The sequence below is a fragment of the Meriones unguiculatus genome, chromosome 9 (assembly GCF_030254825.1).
Source record: "Meriones unguiculatus strain TT.TT164.6M chromosome 9, Bangor_MerUng_6.1, whole genome shotgun sequence".
In the NCBI taxonomy this organism is placed as follows: Eukaryota; Metazoa; Chordata; class Mammalia; order Rodentia; family Muridae; genus Meriones; species Meriones unguiculatus.
The window spans coordinates 62,905,933-62,931,999 of record NC_083357.1 but is presented as its reverse complement, the minus strand read 5'-3'; the positions used below and the strand labels follow the sequence as shown (position 1 = coordinate 62,931,999).

At 49.7% G+C, this 26,067-nt stretch overlaps 1 protein-coding gene across 7 annotated transcripts in view; it reads right to left on the bottom strand.

Annotated features, from left to right (window-relative positions):
• Positions 1 to 118: 118 nt before the first annotated feature.
• Scara5 (scavenger receptor class A member 5) overlaps positions 119 to 26,067 on the bottom strand; it is a 91,467-nt gene continuing 65,518 nt past the window's right edge. For 6 of the 7 annotated variants that reach the window (XM_021654480.2, XM_060391348.1, XM_060391347.1 and 3 more), the window contains 4 exons: positions 25,332 to 25,430; positions 23,396 to 23,443; positions 8,498 to 8,692; positions 119 to 2,218 (listed from right to left, as the gene is read on the bottom strand). In XM_021654480.2, coding sequence (XP_021510155.1) covers positions 2,082 to 2,218; positions 8,498 to 8,692; positions 23,396 to 23,443; positions 25,332 to 25,430 — 479 coding nt within the window. In that variant the 3' untranslated portion in view covers positions 119 to 2,081. Of the gene's footprint in view, positions 2,219 to 8,497; positions 8,693 to 17,066; positions 20,891 to 23,395; positions 23,444 to 25,331; positions 25,431 to 26,067 lie in introns of those variants that run through there. The other variant, XM_060391350.1, reaches the window with a different exon arrangement.

The window sequence follows — 26,067 nt, the reverse complement described above, 5'->3', positions numbered from 1 at the left end:
ATGGCTTTGCAGCCATCTGTAAATTCTGACAGCCCTCACGGGAAAGTCATCAGATTGCCTTACCAGCCCTCTCCACAGTTTCTGGGTTTTCATGATAAAGAATATGAAGAACTACGTATCAGTGGCATCTTTCAAATGTTTGCTTTATTGAAATTCTTTCTTACAAAAAGTCTGAAGTATTTTAGGCCTGGTTTCCATTAGTCCCTGAAATACAGTCCACGGTCATTTCCATGTCCTCATAGGTCGGTCTGTAAACTAGTCAGCTTCTATTTTTGCGGTTAATATACTTTTCAACATTGCTTTTGTAAACATAAAACCAGACTTCTGTTTCCCCCATGTAAAGACCAAGTGAGAAAGTTACCCGAGTCTTCATCATTGGGGTAACTGGATTCTTTCCCAGAATTCTCAAAGTGTTGTTTAGGCACTTTTAAAATACCCATTTTTTAAAAAATATGCCCTTTAGTATGTCTTTTCAAACATAACCGTGTGACGTGCTGAGCTATGTGATAAGGAGCGCTGATACGGGTGTACATACACTGGCTCTGGGAGAAGATGCATGAGTACATGCATGTGATGTAAACATAACAGTTGGTCAGATCAGGAGCACAGTAGTGAGTAATGCGTATTGCAAGCAAGAGTGACCAAGATCACATGTTGGCTTAGTGGCCAGCCAGGATCTTTGCGGGAGGGGGACTACATCAGAAGGTACCTAGGTCTTCCTGACCCCAAGGAGGATAATGCCCGCCCCATCGGGCATGTGATTGTGTCTGTGACAGGTCCGCCCTCAGTCGCTACCCTTTAGCTCCCCCGGTTCTAGAATACATGTACCATCTGGTTCAACATCCTCCTCCTCATCATCATGTCAACAGCAGAACGTGTTCCCTTTGTAAGCAGGAGATGAGTGCAGCGCACAAGATTGAAGAGGCCCAAGGTGTCTCATTTCCCACGGGGAAGGTTATAGGGCAGTCACACATCTTTCTGCCCTTTAGAGGTTTATCAGGATTGTGTTCCTCGGATCACAGGATTATATTTCAAGAGGCCTGGAAGGTATGATGTCACCAACAGCCCTGAGACACAGTCTCTAATAACTGATGGGCTCAGGTTAATGGGAATAGCTCCCATGACACCCTTCAAATCAGCACTTCTGTGTGGGTGTTTGACTTAGAACCCCATCATGTCTGATCTTACACGTTTGCTGTAGGATTTGGGGTATACATCTTTCTAATAAGCAATGTCTACAGCTCAAGCTTATTGCTCAGGCCTAACAAGGGCCTGACCATAACACCAACGTCCATGAGGGAGCCTGGTCTCAGTCTCGGTCATTCTTGGTCTTCTAACTTGGAAGCCGGATGGATGGGCCAGGTGAGCACTACCTGGAGACAGGGTCCTGCCCCGAGTGACCTTGCCTTGTATTAACACAGCAAAGTGGATAAGTGATTTCAGCACCCAAGATACGGTACTTGTCCTCCTCCCTCCCCAGCTCCAGCCGGGTTTCTTCCGGTGACTGGCATTTTCTTTTGTCTCCCATAGCTGACTTCTCCTCTGCCCTTTCGTCAAACTAACATATAGTGTGAAGAGGCAGAGGAGAAGAGGGGAAACAGAGTCATGAAGGGTTTCTACTTGCTGGGGAGGTGGTTGGTTAAAACTCTGGGATTTGAGAATTATCTGCAAAGTAAATGACCCACAACAGTCCCCGCCTCTGTCGATACTCTTGCCTATGACATCATATTAGCATCAATCTGTAACCAAGAGAGCAAAGGGAACATGGATTCCCAGGCCCTGCGGATGGTCTTCAAATTGCTGAGCACACTGTTGGTTCAACTGACCAGGCCTCCCATGTAGAAACTTTGGTGGAAGGGAAAGACAGAATGTAGGTCCCGCTGAGCACTTTGGAGCAGTTTTCCTGGAAGGAGGGTAACACCAAGTCACCGTGGAACCAGAGGAAGGCCAACCGGAAGCAGGGGTCGGGTGGTGTTGGAACAGGCGTGAGCCATGATTAGGTAGCTCCAAGCAATCCCCTACCCCAGAGACACAGGGGTGCGGCTCGACAGCAGTGCCCTGGCCTTGGGCTGTGGCCACTTTCAGAGTGTGGTACAGGTCACCCCAGCATCCTCAGCGTGCCCGCAGTTTGTCACTCCCCATTTGGAGAACTGGCAGTGGAAGATGGAGCTCTCGGTGCCCTTGCAGTTCACATCATCCATCCAAATCCTCCCTGTGCCTGTGAAGAGATGCAGACACAGCTTCTTAGCAGTGATCTGGGAAGCAGGAAGGAGGAGAAAAGGGAGTGTGCCTGTAAATGACACCACCACGGCCTTGGCTGTCCCTTAGGTACACGGTCATGTTCACTCTCTGCTCCACCGAGAATGCCTCCTTATTTATAGGCTTAGCCTCCTATAGGTAGAATGACAATAACAGATGGTATGGGTGTTTGTGTCTTGTATGAAGCAGGCCTTACAGTTATGAACCTCTGTGATCCTCACCATTATGCTTTGGGATGGATAGTAAGATACACATTCTGTAAGTGAGAAAGCTGAGGCTCAGAGAGCAATTGGTTCGTGATCACACATCTTATAGCTAGTGGAGACTAATTTGAAACTTAAATCTTGCTACCCATCCAACTATCCCCAGGCTCACACTGGATACCCTACTCACCCTACCTCTGAGATATAGTCTCTTGAAGCCTTTATGAATGAACAGTTTGGCAAAGTCCAGTCAGAAGTGTAATGTTGTACAGACCCTGAATTACCCAGTGGCCGAGAACTGAGTTTTGTAGTGCCAAATTGCTACATGGTCCCATTCTGTGAGCCCAAGATCCCATGGTACCAGAAAGATAAAGGATTCCCAAATTTACATTACAGTCAGACACCCTCAAACGGTAAGTCATTAGGTTAGCAACTCAGACAAAGAGTCCCTAAGCCTTGCAACCAGCCTTGTCCACCCAACTGTAATGGGTCATTCTGCTGGTCTGAAGGTGGCTCTACATTGGAGAGCCTGGTGCTTTAACAGGTTGTCACAGAAGAGCATCAGAACCTTGAATGGTATGAACTTGGCTTCCTTCTGTGAATATCAGGGTTAGGGAAGCCGGGCTAGCTTTCCAGGGCGAATACAAGGCTTGCCTAGCAGTATGTGGGAAGACGGGAGCAGGCTGTGCCAACCACCCCACGCTCCTACTGATGAGCAGGGCAGCGGGAAGGTGGGGGGTGCTGTGGGTTCCTTATGTTGATGGCTGTGCACTGGATTCTGATGCCGGGGCCTTCTAGAAAGATGACTGACTTCATGACTCCCATGGAAGCAGAAGCTTTACTATCCAAAGTGAGGCCTCGACCATGGGTGTTTGTATCACCAGAACTTGTAAGCTGCCCTGTCCTGCTAAGGCAGAATCTGCATTTTTCACAGAGGTTGAACTCTGCAATTTCATAAGCCCTGGTAACAGAAGCAAAAGCCAGGCTATGCCCGCGGGTCTGGCTTCAAACCAGGGCTCAGCACCTTTGGGGGGTGGGGTGGGGGTGGGAGTCAGTTTTCAAAGAGAGAGCAATGTCCCAGGATATGGGACTTTTCCTGTGAACCTTGGTAAGCTCTGGTCAGACCTGGACTGCTGGCCGCCTCAGCATTCTTCCTTACTTGTTAGGTATATGATGTGTACTATAGTTTGAATCTGAAGTGCCTCCCTCCCAGGGTCCTGTTCTAAGCATTCGCTTCCTTGTGTTGGCTCTGTTTGGGGAGGCTGTGGCTCCGTTAAGAGGAGGGACCTATTTATCAAAAGGAAGTAGCTCACTACAGTGAAGACTTAGAAAGTTACACCCACCCTAGCCTGCTTCTGAGTCTACTAGAATACCTCCCACTGCTGCTAGTAGCGTCTGTCACCATGGTTTCTCTCCCAGGATGGGCTGCTGAAACCATGTGCTAAAACAGTTATTTCCTTCCCTGAGTTGTTTGTGTATGGTATTTTGGTCACGGTAATAAGAAAAAGAGTGAATACAACAAAGGGGCATAAAGTACAAGGTTGAAGGTCTCCCACCAGGCTCCAGCGTGACTGGCCGTGTCACGCCACCGTTGTCTGTGAGATGTTTCTATATTGGGAAGGGCTTTGGTGTCCATGAAAGCCTACAGGAGAAGTAGCTCGGGAATTTGACCCACAACCGACCTCCATATTGTAATCTCCCCCGAAGCCAGATGGTCCCTCTCTTTTCTTAGTGGAATCATTGAGACTATGAACATCTTCAGTTCTGTTAGATCTGTCCTATGACATCCTTTTACAAAGAAGCTCGAGGGAAAGTCTGAGCCACGGTGCTATTGACTAAACCAGCTACAAGAATTAAGCCGCTTAGACCTGTTCCATGGAGATTCTCAGTGCCCTCTATCACAGGATTGCCGTGCAGTAACGCAAGGACAGAACAAGGAGGAGAGGGCTCCTTCTGCTGTCTGCTGGGACCCTGTCTTCACCAGAGCATCCCTCTGGCTCTGACACAATAAGGCCTTTGAGGCACAGCTATAACTCGCAGATTAAACGGTCTCCTGGAAAACACATCACTTCACAAATTACCCAGGAAAAGGCGGCAGGCTCAAGAGCGCCCGCTGCATTAGTCACACCCAAAGCAAATAAAGGGGACGAACAAATAAAGAACAGGCCCAAGGCCGCCCATCCCAAATGCTTTTGCAGGATGTGGACACTGTAAGCACAGCCTGGGGCTCTGCCAGGATGGGCCGGTGTCCAGCCTCGGGAAGGCCAATACGCTTGGAGTGGGGTCATCTCATGAGGAGCCCCAAACTGCTGCTCTCACAAGTGTGTGGGGCTGTGCTAGGGAAGGAGCAGATGTACATCCTTCACCCTGTGCCACAGAAGCCAGTGCTCTGAGGAGCCAGGGACTCATTGCACCCTGTCATTAGAATAGTCCTCTGGCTGCACAAGGCGAGTTCCCCAGGACCCGCCTGGGAACTCATTAGGACTTTAATCTCGCCCCAAGGTGATCCAGGGATCTGATCTATGAAGGTTGAAGGTGCCCAGTCATTCATTCAACAGGTAATCTGAGGGCCTGCTCGACACTCAGCACTGTTCTGTGCATTTGGAATCACCCAGGGAACAGCACGGGTGACAGAGACTTCCAGAGTGTACGCAGGAGCTAAAGTGTGTGTCCATGATGAGCCGACGTATCAGAGGGCCTGGGACGCTCCTTCCAGGAGACAAAACTGAGCTGCCTCTTACAGCTGCTGGGGAATAATAAGGTTTGGAGATGGGGGGGGAGGGACAGGAAGCAGCATCCGGTGGCCTCAGAAGCGCAGTAGACACCTGTGATAGAAACACCCTGTGACAAGTGGGGAGTCATAGGAAGTGGCCTAAGAAGGGCTGTGGAGTAGTGGTGCGTACTTGAAACCCCTTCACTTGGGGGAGCTGAAGCAGGAGGATTGCAAATTAGAGAGTAGCCTGAGATACAGAGTGAGGCCAAGGCCACCTCTGTCTCAAAGAACAATTGGTGGAGGGAATTAATAAGAAGGGCTTTGTTGCTAATTTGATCCCAAGAGCAATAAAGGCCCACTGAAGTTTCAGGAAGGTGCTAACAATAGCAACTGTTCATTTTAGGCCGATTGCTGGCAGCTAGGGAAGGCAGGCCCAGGCACCAGTCTGCAGGCTGTAGTAAGAAATGGCAGCAGCTCATAAAAGCTCAGAGTTGGACTCAGGGGGCCTTGGACTGACAGCCATCTTCATGCAACAGATAACAGGCAGAGATGGGCAATGGTGCCTGCAAGATTCGAACTACTCGACACGTACAACCTCATCTCACACCCGCTGAGTTGAAGCTCAGCAAGGTTAAGAGATTTGCTCAAGGGTGTAGCCGGGTCAGTGAGGAAGAAGGGGAGGAGAAAGACTCAAAAGACCCTGGAGGGGTGGACGTTGCTAGAATCTGTAAGACTTGGTGATGGGGCAGATAAGGAGTTGGTGATAGGGTGGAAAAGTCCAGGGCCTGGTTTGGATGGAGTCTACCACAAAATGGTGCTGTGGGCCTGACCGAGAGAGGTAAAGGATTCGATGGGAAGAAAGTGACCCCTTTGACAGGTGTATGAAGTGTCTGAGTGGCGTTCTCTGGGAGGTAACTGGATACTGAAGGGTCTGAGGCTCAAGGGAACATTTCAGGGCAGAGAGAATGATCTGGGTCAAGATTGAAACCCCACATGTAGAGATGGATTCTAGAGACAGTCTGCAGGTTGTTAGGAGGAGGAGGAACAAGAGGAGCAAGTAAAGGATCAAGAACATTTCAAAATAAAGAGGTGTGCCAAGAAGGGCTTGGAGTGGCACAAGAGGATTTTGGCGAGGCTGGAAGGAGGAATGGGTGTGTGCCCCGGACAGCAAGGTAAGACACACCCCAGAGGGGACAGATAGAGACAGACAGTGCAGCCTCTGGGAGACTGAAGAGAAGGAGAATCTGGAGAGACAGGCAGGATCCTAGTGTGAATAGTCCTATGGGGAACCTTGTCGTAAGTCTACCCATTGCCAAAAGAGTTGATTCCCCTCTCCCAGCTCCCAGGGGCCTCAGAGTTCTCACCATGCTGGCTAGAATACTCTCAACTGTGTACGTGTGCTGAGAACTAGGGTTTATTTGGCTCTGTGCCCTGGACCTTGTGCTTAGCATCTGGCTCATGGAATGTGTCCTGACATTTCTTGTAGAAAGACAGAAGAGACAGAGGGAAATGCAGACTGGATTGGAGGCAATAGGCTCAGCTAGACCTCAGCTGTGTCAAGCTCCTCCTTTACCCAAACCTCTGTTTTCCAGTGTGTGCCCATCAGTGACTCTTGGCCAGCCTATCTGCACAAGGTTTGACTAACATGTTAGATAGCTCAGTGGATTATGATGGGAGGTAGCAATGCAAATTTGATACATCCATGAAGGAAGTCCATTGACTGGCTAGAGGAATCAAGTGACTAGTTGGAGACACATGATGTAAAAGTCAGGGCCAATGAATGGCCAGCTACAAACCCATTGGATGAATGGCCCAGCCCCAGGAGCCATGTGGCTCAGGTTAGGCTACCCGACAGTAACTTAGGGCTTTAATTTAAGACTATGAAGAACTTCAAAGTAGCTAACTACTAAAGCTTCCTCAAAAGAGTTTATGGTTTTCTTTTTCATTAGGAAGGAGTCTCAAATACAAAGGTAATGATGGGGGTTGGGAAGATGGCTCAGAGGTTAACAGCACTGGCTGCTCTTTCAGGGGTCCTGAGTTCAACTCCCAGCAACCATATGGTGGCTCACAACCACCTATAATGAGATCTGGTGCCCTCTTTTGGTGTGCAAGCGTACATGCAGGCAGAACACTGCATACATACAGGAAGGAAGGAAGGAAGGAAGGAAGGAAGGAAGGAAGGAAGGAAGGAAGGAAGGAAGGAAGGAAGGAAGGACAGAAGGAAGGAAGGAAGGAAGGAAGGGAGAGAAAGAAGGAAGGAAGAGACAGAGAGAGAAAGAAAGAAAGAAAGAAAGAAAGAAAGAAAGAAAGAAAGAAAGAAAGAAAGAAAGAAAAGTAACAGTGGTTCCTCATCTTTCAAAGGATAGCAGATAGTATGGAAGCTTTCCTTGGACAACAAGGTTAAAACCAGCACACAGCTTTAACAGGGACAGTGGTTCTCGCTCCTGGTGGTTGCCTCTGCATTTCTAAACTCTTGGATTTCCCTGTCTGCTCTGGCCCTTCAGTAGAGAGGCCAGGATGTAGGAGTTTTGATCAGGTGGCCACTCATCAGGTGGTGCCATGAACCAACATGTGACCGGAGTCTTCAGATGACCTCCAGAGCAAGAACTGCAGCAGCTTATCATGGCAGTTGTGAGGAGCAGAGGCCCTCAGGGACAATCCATTTAGCCGCATAGAAGAGGACAGGCCACCCAGCCTCTTTCTTCATGCCGCGCTAGGAATCCCTGTAACTATTTTAGCTCAGAAGAATGGAAAGCCGACGTCTTGGGCAAGATAGTAGGCGGGTCTGGCACCGCCCCACACCCCCAAAGCCACAGCTGCCACTCACAGGTCACCAGACACACCTGATAGCTGAGTGTGACGTGATCAGCTCAAACCCTAGTCCTCCCCGCACCAGAATACAGGTTTTCACAACAGTCGATTGGATCCCAGGGGCCTGGGCTGGAAAGCAGCCCACAGTCTGTAAGCCCCTTTCCCAGACAAGCACACCAAGATGCAGAGTGGAGAGGGGGCAGGCCCAAGTGCACGCAGCTGAGGAACAGGGCACACGGAATTAAATGGAGGAGCGATCCTCTGATCCATGCACTGGGCACTGTTGTTTCAGGTTCAAGTTGGCCCAAGTTTCTTCATGTTAAAATTCTAGAGAGAAAGTGTTTATAAGTATGAGGGGTGTCCTGAGAACAGGAGTGAAGGACGGGTGCCCCCAGAGCACAGCTGGCTATGTCACATGAAGGTGATGCAGGCTTTGGGGAAGGAGAGCAGACCTAAAATCCACAGCTCTCTTCCGTGTTGTCCAATCTGTACCTTTCCTCCCCTTCCTTACCTTGCCCAAAACGAGCTGTCCGGTACACCTCCTCAACACCGTGGAAACCCAGCATTCGGCACACCACGTCCCCATCCTTCTTGTCCCAGCCATCATCACACACCGTGCCCCAGCGACGCTCGTGGTACACCTCCACTCGGCCCTCGTGTGGGCCAGAGCCGTTCACCAGGCGAATCATTGTGAAGTCCATATCACCTGCCAGGAGAGTCACCGTTAACACTGTCGCTGGACACCCAGGGCCAGACCCCGCATCCGGAGTGACCATCCCTCCACACAGGGAGGAGAGAGCGAGGGCTCAGGACCGAGAGGTCACAGTGTGTCGTTCCCACCCTTTTGTCTGTCTTGCTTTGCTTTGTTTTGAGACAAGGTCTTGTGTAGCCCAGCTTGCCCTGGGAAATGCTTGAATTATGGGTGTCTGCCACCACACCCAGCTTTCTTCTTGCTCTTTGTCAGCTTCCTTCTTGCCAACTGATTTCTAAAAAGAGTTTCGAGTTCACAGCAAAACTGGCTAGAAAGATCTCTTCTTGGGATTCAGTGAGTTTCATTCCTGACCAGGCAACCAGCCACCCCTGACAGTTACTGAAAACCCATCTCCTGCCAGCACCCAAGGGAGGCTGAGGGGCAGTGGGAGAGCATGGGGACCTGGAAGAGGAAGCTGTTGTGGAAAGGTAGAACCCAGAGGCCATATATAACCAGGGTAACTCCCTGGCAACAGTAAGGAGGAACTGGTGACACCAAAATAGGCCAGAGGCTTGACCTCAGCTTGGCTACAGGTTTTCCCAGACCTGCTTAGCTCAGATCACTTGAGAGTGTTGTTCAGTGAGGCTGAGAACAGAAGCCTCCATGTGGGCTCGGAGGAGGCAGGAGGAAGAGGCTATGGGTTCCGGAGCTGACCAGGCAGCAGTGAGGGGCAGGTCGGCAAGAGAAAGAGCTGGAATGTGATGGATAGTGAGGCTATTTTCAGTCACTGACTTAGCTTCTGTGCTTTGCCCAACCTGGCTTCATTCTGGTCCTTTGCTCATGAAACAAACTACCAAGCATCTGTTAGAGAACAGTGGATACACACATGAGCAAAGGATGTGCCTTCATGAAGTTGACACTGGAGGGGCAGAAAACAAACAAACAAAAAAAGAGCCTGGAAAACAAGCTGTAGAGCCAGATGTCATGGCACACATCTGTAGTCCCAGCTCCTGGGAGGGTGAAGTAGGTGTATCATTAGCTCTTAGGCTAGCCTGGGCTACACTGTTCTCAATATATGTATTTATAATAGCATTAAGTGTAGAGATAGGGACGGAAGAAGGGAGTAGAGGGTGAGAAAGGCACCATCTTAGAAGTGTAGACAAGGAAGTAGGTGGAGCAAGGTGAGGTGACACCTTGAAGGATGAACATGAGAGAATGAAGAGAGGGGCCATCTTGGAAGCTAGGCAAGGAAGGGACTGAAGAGTGAAGGAAGGAACCACATTTTAAGTTAGACCAGGAAAGAGAAAGGAAAGCCTGGAGAGGTGGTAGCTCATAAGTGTGGTCCAAGCAGGGTGTGAAGAATGAAGGGAGACACCTCACTGGAAACAAGACAGGCAAGGAGTAGGAAGTGGGAAGAGGCGCCATCTTGGAAACATGGCCAAGGAAGGGAATGAGCAGTGAACAAGCAGATGGGAGGGAGGATGTGGAGATGGAAAAGCCCTCTTGCATAAAATGCCGCCCTAATTCGCTCCAGGCCTCGGCTGTAGGTGTCTCCATCTCTCAGACAGCCTCCCCTAGTCCCACATCTGGCCTTTCTCCAGACATATTTATTCCTTTGTATGATGATAATTGCCTTACTTTCTCAGGTGATCCTGTTATATGGTGCAGTGTCAGCGACACTGAGGTATCCACTGTGTTTAAAATGAAGGCATCCAGATATGAACAAACTCCCTTGATAACACAGAACCTGGTGAATGCACTGGTCGGAGTCCAGGGTTTCAGTTGCAGACTGAGTGGAGAGTCCACCACCAGGGAATCTCAAGGCCCTGATACTCAAATTACATCACTGCCCCACAATTACCCAAGGCAGTTCTAGGTTCCAGACCCTAAACTCGGATTACTGTACCATGAGTTCACATTCCTCTTGAGAGAACAGGGATGCAGCCTGTCTTGGATTTTAGTGGGTGCTAAGAAAATCTGGAAAATGTCATTGAGATGGTGACGTGCTTGAATTCCCAGCAGCTCTCAGTGCACACGGAAGTGACAAAAGCAAACGTGGAAGAAAGGAAATTTTTACTAAATTGGAAACATGGTAACCAAAATAATGGGATTCATAACATCACCTTCAAAGATGTCACTGGCCCGTGGCCTATACACCATGCAGAGTCATGGGTCCCTAGTAGGACAGACCTCCCAGATAGCACCACATTGGCCTCGGAGGCTTAAAGGAGAATTAGTATCCATAGAAAGTGATACACTAGGCAGTGTCACCCCACCCAGGCCTGCATCAGTTCAAGTACTAAAGAGCCTGTTCTTTGTCACTTGTCTCCTCAGGGATGCTTGCCAAGGTGAACCACCATCTGCCCATAGGGTCAATAGATGCTGCATGTCCCCAAAGGGTGACAGTGAGTCTGAAAACTGTCCCCTCCCCTGGGACTCATTCAGAATGATGGCCCATCTCATTCTTGCCACGTCTCAAAGATGACAGCAAGCTGTGTTTCTTCACAAGCCCTTTCCCCCCCCAACAGATCTCGATTCCGTTTTTAACCTTCTTGCAAAATATATACAGAGGGTTTCCTGGCTAAAGTATAGACGGACCCAATTCAGAGACCTCAGTTCAAGAGGCAGTTCCTTGAGCGGTCCTTAGCCCCCTTGGCCTGCAGAGGAGCATGGAGGCTACAGAAGAGGCAGCGCCTTTCCCAGGCTTGAGGGGTAAGGCTACTCCCATCCACGTATTTGGGGAGTCACCAAGCCTTCCACTGAGTATCTGTCTCTAGCCCAGCCAGGTAGAATGGAGTATCTTGCTTAGCAGTTTGTATTTTCTGTGGGTAGAGGGTTTCAACTGGGCTTCCTCCCAGAAGTTTCTGCCCCAAGGTAGAGTTTTCCTACCAAACGGTCACCCAGAAATCATCCAGAAATGCTCCCACTTCATATTTAGTATGTCAGCCCCCACTTAACTGGACTGGGTGCCTGAGAGGCAGCCTCAGCTGGTGCTATGGTTTGGACTGGAAATATCCCTGCAATGTATTTGAATACTCCTGAGCTGGAGGTGCTCTTTGGAAAGTTTTGAACTCTTAGGAGGCAGAGCTTCTGGAGGTAGCAGGAAACAAGTCTGGAGGATGTCTTGCTCTCCGTTTCCTGGTTACAGGGACAATGTGACCCCCTTGCTTTGCTCTCCTGCCACCGTGCATTCTCTACCATGGCTTCCCTGCCATGCCTTTCCATGGCTGGAAAACCCCGGGGGCTTAAGCAGTTGTTCCTCACCTGGAACATGGAGGACAAGGGATGGTTATCCCAACTCGACACTTGGTCCCTGACTCTCGGCTCACAGCTCCTGGGCAGAGCTTTCTGTCTGTACCCTCCACCTTCCCAAACTAAGCTGACATTCCCAGATGTCCACAGGGCTGGGTCTCAGTTCTTTTCCCTGGGGTTGGGGATTGGGGACCCCTATGACACCTGGGGTTAGAGGATTTTCCCTTTTATGCTGAGAAGCCTGCAGTCATCTGGGGCTTAGCATCACTGCTTGGAAGAAATCCATAAAACACCCAGGACAGGGCATGGGTCCCTGGCAGCCATGTGGCCTCCTGCACTTCCAAGGGCTTATTGTTTCACCTACAAGTTTCCTGGGGTATCAGTGGTTCTGATCTCTGCTCATGCTACCTTGCTACCCCAGCTCCTAGAAACTGCCTCCTGTTCCCTAACCTGCTGAACTGTTCTTTCCCAGCATTACTATGGTCCTCATCCATGCTCTGAAGGAAGCTCCAGGGTTCCCACACCCAGACCTGCCTCCTCAGTTAGGAGGGAAAGGGACAAACTCGGGATCAGGCTGTGAGAAAAAACAGGGGATTTGGGCTAGGAAGCTCTGCATTTCCTGAGGCTGTGGATGGCTGCAGCATGCTACAGCCTAGCTGTGGGCTTCAGACATTCTATCACGTAGCGCATGGAGCTATTTCAGTTAATGGTGACACAATCACTGGGCTTTTCCAATCATCACAAATGACAGCGAAGCATGGGATTTGCCAGCTGGCCAAGATTTCGAGATGATGCGGTGCTCACAGGAAGTACCACCGGAGACCCAGAGAAGTGATGTGACTTATCCAAGCCGTGTCCTGTGAGTAGGAGAGCTGAGGTCCTCACTGGGTGCCTAACCTGAGGCCAGTGCCGAGCTTGCCCTTTCTCAGAATCCTACAGTCTTCCTGAGATCTGGGCTGGTTCTACTGACCTGCCTCACGACTGTGATGGAGCAGAAGCATGAAAAAAGGTACTTTAATTACCCTGGGGCTATCATGCGTTTTCTAGAAATTCACAGAAATGCAACAGCGTCCCCAGAGTCTTATGGGTGAACCATGATGGCTGCAACACCCTTGCAGGGCACAGATTGGCTGAGTGATGTCGGAAGTGAATGCACTACTCTGCTAGGCAGGGCAAGGACAAGCCTTGGAGGAAAGCCCAGTGAGTCCGTCCATCTCCTGTGCATTAACTATTCATTTCTTATAATATGTTGGTGTGTGCCTTTCTGTTTCCAACCGTTCATTTAGTTCTCCATCGAGATTCACCTCTGGAACTCCCAACCACATTCCAGGGTTAGAATGGTTGCCAAAGGGGAGTGGAAACAGAAGTATTGTCTTTCACCTCGAGTCACCAATAGATGAAAAAAAGAAGACCATGAGGTGCCAGAGGTGGCAGGGGACTCAGGGACTCCCCTCACACCCCATGCAGAGATGAGGAAACTGAGATTGAGGAAGCAGTTGTTCCTGGGAGGCCAAGCCCTTTTCCTGGAGCTCTGTTTCTTTCTTCACTCCTGACACCGGATCATCATACCATGGGAAGCTGGTGGATGGTTAATATTGGTACCCAGGCTCAGGAGCTGCCACGCCTCAGACCCAAGAGCTCTGCCTGCGATTGCTCTAGGACTCTCTCAGCCTCAGGCTACACTCTGAGCAGAATTCTTTTTCCCCGTGGCAATAGCTACTGCTGTTTGAATCTGTTCAGTACCCTGTCGTTACTGCCAATTTGACTTTGCCGATGAATGTGGCAAGGCTGTGGTATTTGATAAACCGATCAAGGAGTGTGTTGTGCCCACAGCCCATGGTACTTCCTTAAATGTGAGAAAGGCCCAGAAGGTCTGTTTAAGCGCAGAACTTCTGTCCAAGCCACTGTAGTGAAAAATTCCAGAATCACTGAAGAAAATGAGCTGGGGAATGTGAAGAGGGGGGAGTGGAGGCAGGAGCCAAAAAAAAAAAAAAAAAAGGCTGAGAATCGGGAATTGGAGTCACTAGGCCATGTCTGAGATGAGACACGAGCTGACCCCTTACTTACAGCAGTGGGCCCAGAGCAGCTTTGGGTCCCAACAACCCCTCAGATAACTCCCAGAAACATCTGAAGAGAACAGAAAGGGTCCGGGGATGGGAGGGGGTAAGATATGCCACACCCATCTAATGACCAACTGGTAACCTGCCTCTGAGGGTGTCATTGTGAGAAGAGGTTTGCATAAAGCCTACCAGGATTCCTCCTGTGGCCCTGTGGAGTAGAATGGGCTGGCTTGGAGTGTTGGCGCCAGTGGCCAGCACCATCTCTGGACACATAGGTAGAATGGGTGGCAGTGAGGAAAACGCCTAGAACATCAGACATCGTGAATTTTGGCAGGCCAATCAGCACACACCCGAGTTATCTCTGGGCATCTCCTTGCGCTGCTGAGGACCGCTTGCACAGCAGGGCCTCCAGCAAGCCAATCTGTGAGGATCTCCTCGCTTCCCCTTCTTTCCCCAGTTTCTGGCTCCTTGGCAGGCTAGGGGAGGGAGTTGGGGGCGGCGTTGGTGTGCGGAAGCCTGGCTCCTGCTGTCAGCAACTCTCTGCACGCTAATACAAACTGGATGTGATTTGCTAAGCGAGGCAGTTCTGGAATGATGTAGGAATTCTGCACCGTGGTCCAGGCCATTTTTGGGCGCCTAACAGCCCTTATAAATGTAACGTGTGGGGATTCTTCTCTCAAAGCGAACATCGCTTTGCTCTCACTATCCTGTAAACACTCACGTAGGAGAAGCAAGATCTTGGGAAAAGAATCTGGATCTGGGTCATGATTCCCTGAGCACTGGGTGGGAAGTGGCCTTGGCCTCGGCCCCTCCCCTTGTCCCCACCAGACTCAGATCCCTAATCTTTCCACGAGCCTGACAGCTGCTCACCCTGCCTCTGGGCATAGGAGGGAAGGCACCGTATCTCTTGGGAATCCATCCTAGGACTTTCAAACCAGCATCTGGTTTCATGTCTAGGGTGTTGACATCCCTGGCTGTCCCTGGCATTTCCTCAGACACAGGCTCCTTTACCTCGTTTGTATGTCCCGTTTGGGGTTTTGTGACTTTTACTGGGGGGGGGGGGGTAAACTGTGAAATATCTTTCTGCTCTCAGCATAACTGAGCAAGTTGCTCCATCCTTCTGCCCTGGGGGCAGATCTGAGAGGGTCATGTAAATAGCCAGTAGTGGCCATCTCTCAAAACTGGTTTCCTGGCCGAAGTAGCCTTGGAACTCCCAGCATGCCTTGGTCTTGGATGGCTCAGAGCTGTCCTCAGACCCAACCACATCAAAGTCCAGTCCTGGGCATATCACTGTGGGAGTTTTCAAGTGAAGCAGGAGCAGCGCAGGGGCGGGAAGTCTGTCCCCTGACCACCCTGAATGCCAGGTGCCATTCGAAGTACTCCATGCGTATATCTTACTGCCACGTCACATCTTACATATATCTTACTGCCACGTTAGTTGTTACAGCTTTCCTCATTCAACAGAAGAAATGGGCCCAGAAGAATCAAATGATTTCCCCATGGTCACACAGCTGCTACAGGGTGCTCAGAGCACTAGCCTGTCTTTATGCAAACAGTGTGAGTCTTGGGCTGAACACTGATGGTCACCGTCTAACAGCAGCCTTCTCCAAATGTAAGGTGCTTTCTCTCTGTGTAGGACGGTCCAGCAGGGTCTTCAGCACTTGCTGTCCTGAACTACGGGGTCTGAATCTTAGACTTGAAGCCTGCCTGACCTCACCCAGGAATCAGCGGGGGAGATTTGAAAGCCTCCAACACAGGGGCAATTTTGAACAGTCTGGGGTAAGCTTCCCTGATGGGTGCTTTTCTACCCCCTCCGTCATTGGAACTATGGAATTATCACACAGCGATTTCCTCCCCGGCTCCCTATGCGCCCCTCCCCTCCACTGTGTTATGAAAAGACCACAGCCATTCAGTATCCAGTTGTGTCCCCGTTTACACACAAAGACCTTGATGTGACAGGAAAGTAGGTGTGGAGAAAGAGTCATCAGGATTAACCTATGGGATTAACAATGGCACAGCAAGGTATTCAACCCACTGTATTGAGTGAAAGAGTAGAGCAGTGAGTGGTGAGTAGGACCCACACGGCACTTTAAGGCTGTAAGAACCGGATAGAGCACTGACTCAGGAGCTCCCTTGGCGATGTATGGGAGGGTCCCAGAGCCCAGGAATTCTGCTTCTAAAGCAAGCTGGGGAGCCCAAGCCATGGTCAGAATGGGTCCAGTCCCTTGATGTTTGTTTTTCCTGCCTTTCAGTCCTCCTCTGCCAAAGCAAAATCAAGAAGGGAGAAAGGAGGTTGTGGAGAATAGAAATAAACACACGGGGCTGGGAAAAGGGCTCTGCAGTTTCTGCAGCTGCGAAAGGGGCGGGGGTGTGGGTTGCGGGGCGGGGGGCAGGGATAATTTGGACCATCTGCCCATTAAGAAAGTTGAACTTTCATTCTCTTATAAAAGAAGAACTCCTCATGCCCTACGCTGGCCTGGAGTCCCCACCCCCTAGGATGGGGTGACACTTCTCAACAGGAAATGTGATCCATATGGGAACACCAGAGCCATCCCTGAAGCAAAGAAAAGCATTTCTGGAGAGGCTCTCCTGGAGGGTATTGCCTGTGGGTAGAAAACTCCGTTTCTTAGGGGAACGTCTCCTCTATCCCTAATGGGGGAACTTGGTGCCTCTTTAGGGTATTTGATTAGATGTTCTCAGTGGATGGTTAAGGCTCTCTTTCAAGGACAGTGAAGAAGGGAAAGAACTCTCTAGGTCACCTGAAGATGTGAATTCTTTTGGCTCTTTCCCTTACTGTGTGTATCTCCCTTGTACTGGGTTGAAGGTGCCACAGATACATCTACCTAGGTGTCACTGCCCTAACTGCATTGCTTTTGTTCATTTGCTTGTGTGTGGTGCTGCCTGTGGAAGCTAGAGGGCAGAGTCACGTGTCTTCTCTCTCTGCTTTTCTCCATCTTATGCTTTGAGTCAGGGTCTCTCCTGGACTGGACTTCATCATTCACCAGGACTAGCTGGTCAGGGATCCCCTTGTTGTTACTTGTCCAGCACTAGGATTACACATATGCACCAACACACTGTTTTTGTTTTGTTTTGTTTTGTTTAATGTGAGTTCTGGGGATCTGAACTCAGGTCATCCTGCCCATGTGACAAGCACAACAGAGCCACCCCTACCCCAGTCCCTAGTGTTAGTCCTTTAAACTGCTGACTCACATCTTCCTTTCTCCAGCTCGGTCACATAGTCTTTGGAAACCACGTGTGTGGCTCTCTGATGCTGCTATTCCTGGATGCCTGGTTCCTAGTACTTGTCAATAAAGATGTGTCTAGGGGCTAGCACCACGGCTCTGCGGGTTAAGGTGCCGCCAAGCTTGATCACCTGAGTTTGATTCCTTGGGGCCTACGTGGTAGAAGAAGAGAACAGACTCTTGCAAGTTGTCTTCTGACCTCCACACATCCACACAATAAATAGATAAATAAATATAATAAATCTTATTTTAGAAAGATTCATCTTGGGGCCACAGAGATGGTTCACTGGTTAAGAGTGCATCCCGCTCCTGCAGAGGAGATGAGTTTGGTTCCCAGCACCCACATGAGTTGGCTCACAACCACCTGTAACTCCAGCTTTGGTGGCTGATGCCTCCATCTCCATCATGTGCACATACCAACAGGCACACATACACATAATTAAAAATAGTAAAACTACATCTTAAAGAAGATGTGTCTGTCAAATAATAGATGAAGAAAGCTTGGAGCTAGGAGCTCACACGCTGGCAGCGGGAAAGGGTCAAAGCCCAAAGCTTCTCACAACTATACTTGTAGGCATCTACTGGGCATATGGATAGCTGAGGCTCTTCTCTCTCACATTGTTTTCTGTCTTTCAAAAGATGCCAAGAGGTGAGAGCCAATAAACCTCTTTAAACCTCTTCTTTCTTTCTTTCTTTCTTTCTTTCTTTCTTTCTTTCTTTCTTTCTTTCTTTCTTTCTTTCTTTCTTTCTTTCTTTCTTTCTTGGGCTAGAAAGGAAGCTGGGAGAGCCAGGAGACAATCAGGAGTGCTGATTGATCATGTCAGCAGGCCTTGAGCCTTCCCTACCGAAGCCCTCCAGGGAGAGATGCTGACATTTGAAAGACCTCTCTGGCAAAGGCTTTACAGATCTATTGCTTAATCTCCACAGTTCCCCCTATTTCCCCATCCCTTCAGCCCCAGTGGCCACTCCTGGGGAGGTTCTTTCTCCTTCCACATCCTGATTCCTAGGATGAGCCCTTCCAAGTCCAGGACTAAGCATCCCACAGCTGCACTGTAAATCCTCACCTGGAGACCCAAGCTTGGTGCTAAGACTGTGGCCCTGGGTGAGGACACGTCCTCTCAGGGGTGTCTGCCTCTGTTCCAGGGAGCGACGGCACACTGAGAATTCAGTGGGAGGATCATGGTGGGGCTGAGGTGTGGTAGCAAGTGACCCTCCCAGGCTGGGTCAGCAAAGGAGCAAATGTGAAGCCTTGCCTTCACTGCACCCACAAGACTTCCCTCAAGCTCTTCTCTCTTTTCTAGGTAAATCTCATTAGCATCTCTTGAAGAAAAGACCCATGGCGGCCAGGCAAGGCCTTCTGAAGCTGATCCCAAGTACCTTCCAAGGCGTCTTCCACATCCAAGGATGGGAGGGGTCGTGGAGTGAGAACATCAAGCCATGGCAGCTCTCAGTCTTCTAAGTGTCATCTCCAAGGCTCTCATCTTCCTCTGCCACCCAGCCTCACAAGGAGAGAGGGCCCAGGGTCCTGGGGACTGGGAATCCCTCTGGAGTTTGTTTGAAATGCTTCCCTAAACAACTAGTCAGGTCACTCCTAAGTTTTCATGTCCAACTCAACTTTGCTTCAGCCTAAACCTTATTTGCACAAAACCCACATCAATGATCCCATCTTCAGTCCTTTGGTGGGTTCATGACTCTTTTCTTTATTTTAAAGTTTTAGTTTATCTATATTTATTTTTAATGTGTGTGTGGGCCAGAAGAGGATATTGGATCTGCTGGAGCTGCAGTTATGGGCACTGTGAGCTGCCCCTGGTGGAGGCTGGGAGTCGAACTTGGGACCTCTGGGAGAGCAGCAAGCTTGCTTAAGTGATGAGCTACCTCTCCAGCACTGTCAAGGTATTGTTTGCTCACCTTCTGTCTGAGGTTTGTGTTACTAAGTGTCTTCTTGCAGGGCAAATCCCAGAGAGTAGGCCTCTGAGTCCTGAGAAAGCTGCCTCCAGGCCCTGAGCCGAAAGACTGAGTAGCTCGGAGCCATGGGGGAGAGCTAACAGAGTGTTGGACCCAGATCAGTAAGCTGGCTGGCTTGACCACCAGGCATGAATAACCCACGAGAACAGCAGTTCAAAGCAGCCAGCCCTCCCAAATTCCAAATGTGCCCCTGGCTGCTAACCCTTGCTCAGTACACATGCCAAGCCTTCATTTGTTTATTGTTTGCTAATAGCTGCCCTTCTCAGGCCCTGGCCCTTGACTCCTGCATCTACTTAGATGTGTTTAGAATACAGATATTAGCACTCTGTTAATGGTCTCATCACCGCTGTGTTCCCAAGAGGGACCTCACTTCTTTAAGCGTTGGCAGTAGCAGTTTTTTTTCCTTGCTTGGGCTCAGGAGCCCTTTCTTGTCTCTCTTCAGCTGGCCAGGGACGGTGAGAATATCCTCTTTAAGGGAGGAAACAGGAGGAGGTGCTGGAACTCAGGGAGGCCACTGGAAGTACGAGTTACAGCTACTGGATCTAAAGTGGGGTCCCTGTGACACTGAGCAGATAAAGTAGGACACCTGGCTAGTGCCAGGAAACTGTGGTATGGGCAAAGCCAGCTTGAGGTTACAGCATGTGAACGAGCTCTGAAGAAACAAGTGTTTTTCTCCAAGCCACCCTATGGTTCAGACTGTTTATACAGTTTTGTAGAGTTTGGATCTTGTCTTTGTTTTGGTTGATGTTGCTGAAAAAGGCCTTGCTAAAGACAGGGACCCCACAGACCCAAGCAGGAGCTAGAGCAGAGGAGCAACCTGTACCCACAGAGGGGACTGTCCCCAGGGGAGGAAGGGCATGCCTCAGGGCTGGCGAAGGAGAAGGGCCTTCAGGGATGACAGCTTCTGGTTGGTTCCCCCAGCCACCACACAGTGCCCACTTCTGCTGGCGGCTTCCCAAGGTCAGAGAGAAGAGGATCGAGGCCAACCTCCCTACCACTGCAAGGTTCTTGGGGGGGGGGTGTTCTCACCTGTCCCCTGAGCTTGGATTTTGTTTCTAATGCCTTAGACTTACTTAACCCACCTACAGGAGTATCGGATCCATGCCCAGCTCCCTGCATCTGGATGCCATCACTCTCCACAAGTGCCTACTGGACCCCAACTCTTTCTTCAGAGTTTGGGTCATAACTCCTCTCTGACCTTGACCCCACTTCTACCACAGCTCTTCCCAAGGGCACCTGTCACTGTTAACAAGTCTTTCTCCCCCTGCAAGATGGAAATTTCTCTCCAGCACTTTGCATTTGCTTCAGTTTTTGATTCAAGCCGATTTTTCTAGGCAAAATGTGTAGCCCTTTATGTTTGCAGTTACCAGATGTGAGCTTTGGGTGTGTGTGTGTGTGTATCCTTTTTCATTCCCACACTGCTTTTATCAAGCCATTACTAGACACCAGAAGGAGAAGGAGAATGAATGAATGAATGAATGAATCGGTGAATAACTAGCCTGAATGAATGAATGAGTAAATAACACACACACACACACACACACACACACACACACACATATTTATCTTGCAAACAGACCATTTACCAAGCTAAAACAAATCCCTGACTTCCTTGAGTTGTACATATGGATCTTGTTTTCCGCCCCCGGGCCAAATCTCCAGGTATTTAAGGGGATGATTGATGTCACGAAGGCCTGAAGGGAAAATAAAAGTCTTCACTTATCAAGAAAAACACCAAGAGGTCTGGATTCTAGACCCAATCATCTAAGCGGGTAACCTTGGAGTCCCTCCACCATGGGGTTCAATGACCTGCAGGGGTGGGGCTGGGAATGCAACAGGAAGTGATCTGAAACCTATCCAAACCCCCAGAATCCCAGAACTCCAGATTCAAGATGGGTAAACACTGGCAAGATTTTTGTTCTGAAAAACATCTTCACACCGACTGCAAACTTGGTCCCCAAGAGTTTTCTCTAATAGTGCACATTGTCCACTAGCCAGTGAGAGGCATCTGTCTTGATGTTGTCATGAATATTGTTACCATAGTAACACTCCCTGTTGGAAAGAACCTCACGCATTTGCAATGCAGCCTGACCTGAGGAATCTGGTAAAGTTCTCAAGCCTCTGGCAAAGGCACCGGCTGCCAGAACTCAGCCTGGTGAGCTGGGCCCTGCACCACACAGCTCAGGGGTTTGAGGCTCTCTGACGCTGAGAAGTCACATTTCCTACCTCGTAGATCTCACGGTGGAGCTGCCAAGGGCCCAGGGAATGACTAAGAAAGCCTCAGTAGTAGCAGGCATTGTGTCCATCAGACTTTCCACACTTTTCTGAAAGATGAGCCACTGGCCTCTCCTCAGAGCCCGGGTCTCAGGGATATAAGTAACACAGGAGGGCTGTGTCTGCATATGACTTGGTGTGGCTAGAAGCCACCCAGGAAGCTGAGGCCGTGGGAAGCCAAGGCAGACTCAGACCTCAGTTCTGAACTGAGGCGAAGGTCCCCTCAGCCTAGGCCTTCCCACGGACTGAGGGAGGAGGAACTCACTAGGAAGTTTGGGGAGCCCAGCCCTAGCATCCAAGACTCCAATGCCCTGACTTCTCATTTCAGACTCAAGAAGCCAAGGCCCCCGTGTTCAGTTCTTGGCCTCTGACAGTGGAGAAGGTGAATGGTAGCCTTCCAGTTCATTGGTTCTAGAATTTCTGTGTGCCTCCTAGGCCCTTCCTCTTGCTGTGAGTAGCTTCCTGTCTGCCAAGCTCCCTCACCTTCAGTTCTGGGGCACAAGGAAACCATTTCTGGGGTCTTTGAAGGGAAGCAAAGAGTTTTGTATGAGCTGTGGGCTTGGGCCTTGTGTATGAATCCTGGGTTCCAATCTGGATACAGCGTCCTCAAGACAGTAAAGAAACCTTCCTTCCCCTGAGAGACACATCCAGAACAGATGTCCCTGGTTAGGCCATCCTTAGTTCACCTGGATGGGTGCTCTACCCCAGCTTTGACTTCTGCCTCCTCAGTCTCAGAACCCAACCAGCTCTGTCCAGGTAGATGGTGGCCACACTCGCTCTACTGTCTGTGACCCTGTTTGGGCTCTCAAACCAGCTAAGAGAACAGTTGGCAGACACTTCCCTGCGAGACCCCTCTAGTATGTGGGCAGCGATTCTGATCTCCCTCTCAAAGGTCATCTTTCCACACAGTTCCTCCCTTCCTGCCCAACCCCACACAAGATGTTTATTTCTCAGAACTAAACGCCACAATCCGTTCCCTCTCAGTCACCTTGACAGCATTCTTTCAGAAACGCGGGAGGAGGCGGTACCCCAAAGACCACGTTTGCCACCCTGTCCTTTCCCGTTCCCGGGCCACATCCTCCCACCCCGGAGTAAGGCACAGAGCGCAGGCGCCCACAGACATGCTAATCCCCCCAGGCCCTCCTGAGTATAGACTCAGAGGCAATGGCGCCCAGTGCTGGGCTCTCTATTCTTGTGTGGAACTTGGTTCTTCCCCAGCAACATCTTTGGGAGTCTACACGGAGCCCTTCGGGGGGAAGGTACGTGATACGGAAATGTGGCTCAGCTGGATCAGCCAGCTTCCTTGCAACTGCCCCAAGGAAGGGTTTCAGCAAGGAAGATGTGCCCCTTCCCACGTGAAACTGTGCGGCTTGCCAGGGAATGAGGTGTTTTCCTCCTCACAAGCAGCAGAGGGGAAGACGGAAGAGGTTCCGCTCACCCTCTGCATGCTTTGCACGCAGGAGCTGCTTCCACAGACCCTAGAGCTGAGTTTTCTCAAACATCCCCAATGACTTCAGGAAGTATGTCTGAGCTGACATAGAATATTAATGGCTCATACCCACGAGCCAGGCCTGAATCAGGTGTGCAGACTCTGTCACACATGAATCAACTTGGTCAGCTCTCAGCACAGCCTTAAGAGGTCAGGATTCTCATTGTCTCAGTTTTACAGATGAATAAATGGAAGCCCAAAGGCAGCTAGTGATGCCACCGGGGAGAAACCTCTAGAGCCGTCCATACAACCCCAGGCTTACAACCCTAGGGTTTGTTGGCAACTATTGCTGGGCCAGTGAGGGCCATGGAAAAAAAAAAAAAAAAGGCGGAGGGCATGTTCAAGTTCCAGGGTGTGGTTCCAGCACCTGACCCCTGACCTTAGAGGGCTCCACCTACGCCCCACAGTACTCTGTAACCCAGCAGAACTTCCTTACCAGATCTCTCTCCTCTCTCTCCTTTCTCTCCTTTTGGGCCTCTCTCACCTGCAACAGAAGGAAAACAGGCATTAGGAATGGAAACAAACACGGTTAGTTAATTAGATTTAATCTTCCGGAAGTGCTAATTAACTGAGGAGAAAACCCTCAGGCAGGGGCCAGCAGCCACCAGGGGGCACTGTGGGGAAGATAATGGTAACACCTGTTCCGGTCCTATGGGAAAGAGAAGAGCCCAAGAAGGTAAGCTTCCTCCTTTCCTTTAGTGAAAGTACAGAGAGCCCCATCTACCACATAGCATCAGCGAATGCCTGGAATGGAGCAGAGTTTGTCAAAGTTGGAGAGATTTGCACCTTAGTTCATTGGCGAGAAAGGGGCTGAGCTCCAGTTGTCTATGGAGACAGGTTGCCAATCAGGATGGCTTTTTTCTGGTAGAGGAGACATTGGGGTCAGAGTTTCCAAGGACTCCTGGGTTTAAAGATCAGAGCGTTTCCTAGCTTCCACCTCTCTCTATAAAGAAGGAAGACGTCCTGGCGCTGCTCAGTGGGCAATGGAAAGGCAGGGGTGATTCTATGTTAAGGTTTATCCAGACATACATCTGCAAATCAAAAGCCCGCTGCATGTTGTGGGTGAAGAAAGGAAGTCGGAAACTTCCAGGAAAGAGTATTCACTGTGATTCCAGGTTTGAAAACAATGAAACAACCACAGACATGGTTGGGCACTGCTAAAAACTGTCCAGTGGCACGGGCTCCGAAGAGCTCACAGAGGTTGTCTGAAGAGTAAGAGCCAAAGGAGCTGAAGAAGAAAGGACTTCCTGTCTACTTTATCCTTTGTGTAGGTCCGTACTGTCTAGTCGTTTTTCAGCAAGCACCAACTGTCTTTACATGGTCTTTTTAAAATTACATGTTTTCAAACTAGCATCATAAAAGCAAAAACCTCAGGCAGTTTCATCACCAGAGAGTGGAATATGATTTCCCAATGATCCAAGAACAGAAGACTTCCCAGTCACAGGGTGGGAAGGAGGAGCAGTGCTTTCTCTGAGTTGTCATGGTAACGAGTGAACCATAGACAGCCTGTGCAAAGAGCATCAGGCATCCTTGTCTTCTATCTATCTATCTATCTATCTATCTATCTATCTGTAATGTATCTACCTAACTCTCATTTATCTATCTAACTCTCATCTATCATTTAGCTATATATTATCTATCATCTAGCTATCATCCATATATCCATCCATCCATCTATATCTACCTATATTTTTCTATCTATCTATCTATCTATCTATCTATCTATCTACCTATCTATCTATCTATCTATCTATTCATCTGGGACATGGTCCCTCTCTGTAGTTCTGGCTGTCCTGGAGTTCACTATGTAGACCAGAGTGGCCTTGGAATCACAGAGCCCTGCCTGCCTCTGTTTCCCGAGTGCTGGGATTAATAGCATGCACCACCACCCCTGGCCAGTCTGACAACCTTGAACGGAAGGGGAGCTACAGAAAGAAGGAGACTGAATCTGAAGAATTAGGTTCCCCTAAAGGTGAGCAAGGGGACTAGCCACAGAAAGATGAAAAAAAAAAATATCAAGAGAAATGCTGAGAAATGAAATAAAGTTGTAAGCACTGGGGGAAACATGAGGAGTCTTGCAGAAGGAGAGGAGTCCAGAAGGGCCAGTGAGGAGGAGTGATAGGGGCTTGCAGCCTGGTTTTGTTCTGAGAGAGCCCTCGCTAGCTTCCCCTGTTTATATCTCTGGACTGCAACCTGTACACACACACACACACACACACACACACACACACACACACAGAGAGAGAGAGAGAGAGAGAGAGAGAGAGAAAGCACTCTGCTGATGGCAGAGGGTGAAGGTGGCCCCCTAGCCCACCCGCTCCAGAGGACTGAAGGTACATGAGGCTCCAGGGTGCACCAAGCTTCGTTGTTACCTTTGAATCCACGCATGCCCATGGGACCCGTGGCCCCTAGCTTCCCATCATCACCCTTGAGACCAGGCAGTCCTGGGGCACCTCTTTCTCCTGGCAGACCTGAGGCGAGAAGAGACAAGGGCGGAGCTGCAGGCTCAGAATGGAAAGGTCCATTGGATGCCGTTGTCTGGTTTAATGATTACTAAGAACCTGGTCTTTCATAGCCTCTGCTTCCTCTTGCTTAGCCTCCTTCCTCTTGCTTAGGTCAATTCACAACATTCCCATATACACCTATACAACTCTTCCCTGACCCCTCACCCTTGAAAAGCCTAATACTGTTGTGAGTTGATGGTAGTAGTGCCAGTTGAATTCAGAGACCTGCAGGCATGCTGGACTTCTGAACCCCGCAAGCATGTTTCGGATTACCCCTGTGTGCCAGGCATAAAGAATCTCATCTAATCCTCATAACATACATGGAGGTGTTACTACACATAAGAAAACTAAGGGTTATGAATGCTTGCCCCAGGGCATACAGCAAAGGGCTTTGGAACCAGGATCTGGATCTTGTCAACAAGATGTTATGCTTTAGGCTAAGGGGCTCACTGGTCCTGAGGGAGGGGATGCCATGGGGGATGGCATTAATGAGTGAGAGGAGGGTGAGGTAATGCCTCAACCTATTTAAAGAAAGGGGAAAACAGCAAACAGAAAAACAAAACACTCCCTTTCTTTCCACAAACAAAGTGCCAAAAGTATGAGG